General features: G+C 29.4%; 1 protein-coding gene across 1 annotated transcript; it reads left to right on the forward strand.

Annotated features, from left to right (window-relative positions):
• Window positions 1-3,631: 3,631 nt before the first annotated feature.
• On the forward strand, window positions 3,632-6,855 carry LOC145565099 (protein FAR1-RELATED SEQUENCE 5-like). Its single transcript, XM_081625197.1, has 4 exons — window positions 3,632-3,734; window positions 5,276-5,349; window positions 5,443-5,843; window positions 6,006-6,855. The coding sequence occupies exons 1-4, from the start codon at window positions 3,632-3,634 to the stop codon at window positions 6,853-6,855; spliced, it is 1,428 nt and encodes a 475-aa protein (XP_081481323.1).
• The last annotated feature ends 364 nt before the right edge of the window (window positions 6,856-7,219 follow it).

The raw sequence follows: 7,219 nt of genomic DNA on the forward strand, positions 1-7,219 counted from the left end.
GTGAAAAAAGGGTTGCTTAATTAATGCTTGTCTGTTGAGAATGGGGTAGGGCAATACCTTTCTTTGTGAATGATTTTGGAGTGCGTCGTAGATGGACTTGGTTTAATGACAACCGTGATGAACACAAAATCAAGAGGCCAAAGCCTGATTACGTCAGACTCATGAACTTACAACATGTACGTAACAAGTAGATGTTTTAGCCTTAATGCATGTGAATTTATCTTTTATTAAGATAAAGTCTAAAACTTTTTTATTCCATTGTTATTTTTAGTTATTAAATAAGAATTATTATCAGATAAAAACAAAAAAAATGTACATTATGTTATGACGAAAAAAATAAGACATAGAATATAAATCAAATTGGTAAGGTAATCACCTATGTATATGTATATCAACACCAATAAACTGTAATATGAATGTATTTGTAAGAGTATTCGTTCATCTTAAAATGTTTAACATGTATTATATGGATTAACTTACAAGTTGTTATGTCAATACCTATATTTTTAACCAATTATTTAATGTATAAATTCCAACAATCAATATATTTCTATTCATCTTTTGGGATGATTTCGGTTTTTCTATGACATGGTATAAACAGAAATGTAGTCAATATGTGCGCACTATAATTATAAATTGTCATTGTATTCATTAACCATATTGAGTGCCTATAACTATGGCCAATAGTGTATACCAAAAAAAAAAAAAAAAAAAAAAAAAAAAAAAAAAACATGTACATAAATATATTGTAAACATTTTTTAAATATCTTTTACAAGTACCATTATTTGATTTACCGATTTTATGATTATATGTTATTGGCTTTTCAAAAAAATATGATATTCGAAATATATCCACAAAATAACATCATTATCTATATTGTTGTTTTTCGAATTTGATTCACCTTTACTATAATTTTGTGTTGAGATATGATCTTTTAATGTTTTATCAAAAGTAAAAGTATAACAGTTTACATATTAATTTGGGAAGACAATCCTTCAAAATATAATGAGCAATATAACCAACTTAATTTATATAACTGCTAGATTATTTATAGTAAATAAATTGAAAGATAAAATCTTTACAAAAAAATAGATGATAATGTACTACTTAATTTTCACCTAATGTAGTGATACATGGCACACTTTAAGGGATAACTACCGTAATTGTATTTTTTTTCATTGAAAACAATCTTGACGAAAACTTTTTTATTCCATTGTTATTTTTGGTTATTAAATTAGAATTATATTAGATAACAACATAAAAATTGTACATTATGTTATTACGAAAAAAATAAGACATAGATGACTAAAATTAAGTAGGTAATCCCTTATGTTTTTACACATCAACACCAATAATGAAATATTTTAAAGAAATTACATTTTATTGAATATAATAATAACATTAACCATAAAAAACCCTAATGGTTTTAACCGAAACTAAATAGGGTTATCATCAAATAGAAACATAATAACATAACCGATAATTAATGTGATTAAAAATAGCTAATCCTCCAACGTAAGATCAACAAATTCAATATATTTTGTTATCTTGGGGACCTTTTCTGGACGTTTGGCGAATGAATCTACAGAGCATGTTTCTTCATTTAACACAATATCATATAGCGTTTCCGCCACCTCAAGAACACGTTTTCCATTATCATTCAATGGCAACTTGTTAAACATGTATTGCTCTTTGTAGAAGAGTTAAGCTCTAGTCGAAAGATAGTCTGAAGAAATTTTGCCACGGTTACATCATCAATCAAAGACTCGGCTTGTATAATACCACAAACGATGATTAGTCTTTTCATAAATATCCGGAATTCGATTAAATCTTTTGCATGACTTACATCATCACCTAATATTCCGGGAAGAGGCCCATCTTCCGGGTATTCATCGTAGGGCATTCCATTATCCATACGATACACCGTAACTTCATCGGCAACAATCATTTCAACAGTAGGTGCTTGCCTACAGGCAAGCAATATGTCACTTACCCTTTTTTCCCCAATACAATAAAGTAAATGAGAAATAAATAACCTAAATTCAAATATGTCAAACTCATGATCAAAGACTGCTTCTGGACTAGGAGGCATTTCTGAAGAAAATGAAATGATAAAGAGAAATTTTGGAAATGTTCACTAAAAGAGAAAATGATTGCGAGTGAATAACAGTGATGCTTTGAATTGGTGATTTTGCTACGTATATAAAGCATATATATGGCGCCAAAATGACTAATTTTCACACCATTTTTTGGCGCCAAAATCTGTTAACCGATTTCATTCCATAGATTAAGTGATTCAATATTAGGTTGCTTTCAGTTTAAACGGAATACAACCAAGAGAAAAAATAAAAGAAAGTAAATGCAAATTTCGTAATAAAATAACTAATCATATTTATAACTTTATTTTTTGACTTTAATATGAATTTGAAGGACTAAAAAAAACATAAATGGTTGTATATCAAAAAATAATAAAATATACCAAATAACCCACGAAACACCTAAACAAATATAATAGGTTATAACGTAAAATGTAGTTGGACATTACATATTTTCTTGAATACAACATTGTTTTGAGTTATTAATTGTATTTCAGGTTATTAATTATTTAAATATACAACACTGTTTTGATGTATTAATTGTATTTCAGGTTACATTATGTCGGTAATTACCAGGTACATTACAGATTAATACCGATCAAATAATTTTCATGTTATTCAGCTGGCTTCAAAAACTTAAAACTAAACAAACGAGCTTATATAAAAATAAGTTGTGGTTGCTCCTTGGGATCTTTGTTTAAAAAAAATAATTAAAAATTAAAAATAAAACTCGATTTTGAACATGAATAAACAAATAGCAAATGAATAAATGATACAGAATAAATGAAGGAAATATATTGTATACAAAATTATAATGTGAATTTATTCTGTATATGTAATGTTTATTATGAAAATCGGTTATTAGTAAATCAATTTATTCTATTTTATTTCATATCAATCTGATATTTGACTAATTCATGCGTGGTGGGAAATTAGTCTTCACATTGTGGTGCCAAATTTTGGTGGGAAAATTCGTGCAAGTTGGCGCCAATTTAGTGGTATATATTCATAGCAAATTAACCACTTTAAAGCATCATAATCTCACAATCGAATTTTCATACTATTTTCCAAGCTTTAAATTTGTCTTTTTAAACCCCTGATCTTTTCAATATATTCAGAAATGGCTCCTAATCCAAATGCAGTCTTTGATCATTTGTTTGACATTATTTATTTTAGTTTATTTATTTCCCACTTACTTTATAGTATTGGGGAAAAAAAGTTAGGGACACATTGCATGCTTGTGGGCAATTACCTATAGTTGAAATGGTTTTTGACGATGAAGTTACAGTCTATCGTATGGACAACGGGTTGCCATATGATGACAATCCGGTTGGGGCCTCCTCCAGGAATACTAGGTGATGTTGTCAGCCAAGCCATAGATTTCACCTAATTTAGAATATTTACGAAACGACTAATTGTCGGATGTGGTATAACACAAACGGAGCATTTGATTGTTGGTCAGCCAGAGTTTCTTAAAAAACTCTTTCATCTTGAGCGCAATTCCTACTACAGAGAACATTTTATGTTCGAATACATGCCCGTGAATGAGAACGGAAAGCGTGTTCTAGAGGTTGCTGAAACGCTTGATGATTTGGTTTCAAATGAAGAAACATGGACACCTACATCCTTCACCAAGGGTCCTGAAAAAATCCCCAAGATAACAAAATTTATTGACTTTGTTGATTTCACGTTGGAGGAATAGACGTTATTTTCGAATTTAGTTATCTTTTAAATTTTTTGTGATTTTTATTTCATTAGGGTTTTAATGTTTATGTAATTTTATGATTCAATAATAAATTATTTTCACTAAATATTGGTGATAACCAAAATATATATGTGTTTTACCTTTGTGTAACAGTTGTAATTTTTTGTTTTTTATTTTTTTTTTTTGTCTGACCAGACAATTACTACTATGTTAATTATATGCATAATGGTTACTTAGTTGGAAAAAAAAATGTTTACCTTTATATCAGTCAAATGACTTATCAAACCGTTTTTTTAGAATTTTAAGATTTTAAAATATGCGATCCTAATTTTAAGGTAACAAAATTAAGAAGGTTATCACTATAACATGCGATATATTAGGAGGCATGATCAAAAGAAATACGGTAATTATGTACTTCCTTATCTTTTATTCTCTTTTTTAATTCCATATCTTCAAACGAAATATATATATATATATATATATATATATATATATATATATATATATATATATATATATATATATATATTCATTTTATTAGGGTTTCAATAATAGTTATTTGCATATATATTGGTGATGACCGACCTTTTTATATGTAATTACATAAAAAAATGCGTAACATAGTTTATCTAGTTATGTTATTTTTATGCTTAATAGTTATGAATGAAATTGTTTTCCTTTATATCAGTCAAATTTAAAAGATAATAAAAGTAAGTCTGAACAAATATAAAAAAAACAAAGGAAACAAAATATCTTAAGCAATATGTTATGTGGTAACGTTTTTCCTTTCATTGTGAACTTGTCCTTTTTTATTTTATTGGCGTTAACGTAAGTATATATATTCTATTTGATACGTAGTGGGCGATATGGTTAGTTCTTATTATGCGAAAATTAAGGAGTCTTGACTTATCAATTTTAAAAATAAAATAATAAATAAATAAATAAATTGGAGATTCTATAATATTTTTTCCTAATTTTAAGGTAACAAAAATAAGAAGGTTAACACCATAACATGCGATATATTAGGATTTATGCTCAAAATAAATAAGGTAACTTTGTAATTCCATATCTTTAATTCCACGACTTAACAAATAAAAGATTTTGTAACAATCTTTTTAAAATAAACTAAAATTGTTAAATATTTTTTGAATATATATATATATATATATATATATATATATATATATATATATATATATATATATATATATATATATATATATATCTTAAAACATAATATCTAAACAGTTTTTTCTTCGTTTTACCAGAGATTATATTTTATTTTTCAACTAAAGGGTTTATTTATTCAAATGGAGTCGGGAGGAGAAGAAATTGTTGATACGCAGATTAATAATCTAGACCAAACTGATTGCTTTGAACCTGAGGTTGGTGACATTACAACATTTTTTGAATGTTTGTTTGTTACACGAAAAAATTTATATAAATATTAAATTCTTTGTTATAACTTTTTAGATTTTAATGATATAATTCTTATTAACTCATATGACAAGCTCAATAATCAAGCGGAAACTGAGGACCATGGAGAGGTAGTAAGTTGTTTAATTTGATTGGTATTATAATTATCTCTTATGGGACATTACCAATAACTGTCACATTTCCAAATCTTTCATTTGATACAGGACAGTGACAACGGAGATGGAAGTGATGTAGACACGGACACCGATACTGATGAGATTCCTGCAAGTTTTCTAGACCCTGAGGTTTGGGAAAAACTTAGGACTAAGCTAGAAGACTTTACAATAGCAGAAATGAAACAATTGTCCTTTAGAAGCCACCGCACTTGCATTCAATTTTATAGGATGTACGCTAAGGTCAAAGGTTTTGGAATCCATCGCAAGCATACAACAACAAGCAAAATTGACGGTCATCCAACTTCCCAAAAGCTTTGGTGTAATAGGGAAGGATTTCGAGAAGCGAAACACTTGAATAGACCTGATAGGAAGCATAGGGAAAAGGCAGTAACACGCTGCGGTTGCAAAGCATCAATCAGTTTTAAATGGGATCACAGATCCGATTCATGGTACGCGTAGGATTTTGTAGCTAAGCATGACCTGATTCCCATGAATCAGATGTATTTTGAAAGGTTAGTTTTTGAAAATATGTTAAACCATTAAAAACTGTTACATACATGTGTGATATTGTAAATTATTTATAATTTTTTGTGTGTTTAAATTTATGACAGGGGCCATAGAGAAGTAACCGAAGGTGATCAGATTCGTATTAAAGCCTTAATTAACTCTGGAGTGAAACCATCCATCACAATAAGGAATTTAGCACAAAGTGTTGGGGGAATACGTGAAGTAGGATTCCTAAAGAAAGACTTGTACAACACATGCGAGAAGTTCAAAAGAGAAGAAATAAAGGACGGAGATACAGAAACTGTGTTGGCTTATTTACTTGGAAAAACAGCCTCAAACCCTTCTTTTTTTCTTAGATACACACGAGATAAACATAATGGGATAGAAAAAATGTTTTGGCGTGATGGAATATGCCAGGGAGATTACAAGGCTTTTGGGAAGGTAATAGCGTTTTACACGACTTACAAAGTCAACGCAAACCAGAAACCATTCGTTGTTGTCGTTGGAGTAAATCATCATAGGAGAACCGTACCCTTAGGTGTTACTTTGATTGCAAACGAAAAAATAGACACATACGAATGGGTGCTACAACAATTACTTGAGGCTGGTGGCAATGTTGCTCCTTATACTGTTGTCACATATGGGGACAAGGCCATGGCTAGCGCTATTAAGACTGTTTTCCCACATGTGCATCATAGGTTATGTCTGTGGCATCTTATGCACAACATCAAGGGCCACACAAACAAACGGTTTTGCAGTGGTTTTATGAAATGTGTAGACGGTGTTCGTACACCAGCTGAGTTTGAAGAGGCTTGGGAAGACTTAATGAAAGCATATGATGCAGTGAGAGATAAAAAGTGGGCACAAGATCTGTACAATGACAAGGAAAAATGGGCGGAGGCTTTTATGGTGGGACAATTTTATGCAGGAAAGTACATTCATTTATTAATGTAATTACATATATTTATTTTTATCATTACATATTATACTTACAAAGCGCTTACTAAGTTTAAATAGTGTTTGGTCATTGCCTATATCACCCAAATAACACTTTGGTTATATGTATTCATCTGAATACGTTAATAAAAATTAATTCCTGTATTGAATGTAATCTACAATACAGTGATGTGTCATTACATTTCAGAGTGACGGATTAATATTGAAATAGGTAATCACTAGTAAACCTAAGTGTTATTCCAAATCTTTATTTGTAAACGAAAATATATGTGATTTATTTCATTAAAGTATTGGTTAATACACATGTGTACGCAGGCATGAGAAGCACTCAAAGATGTGAGTCTATGAATAGTACATTGAA

This window comes from Chenopodium album, chromosome 10 (genome assembly GCF_948465745.1).
Source record: "Chenopodium album chromosome 10, dcCheAlbu1.1, whole genome shotgun sequence".
NCBI lineage: Eukaryota > Viridiplantae > Streptophyta > Magnoliopsida > Caryophyllales > Amaranthaceae > Chenopodium > Chenopodium album.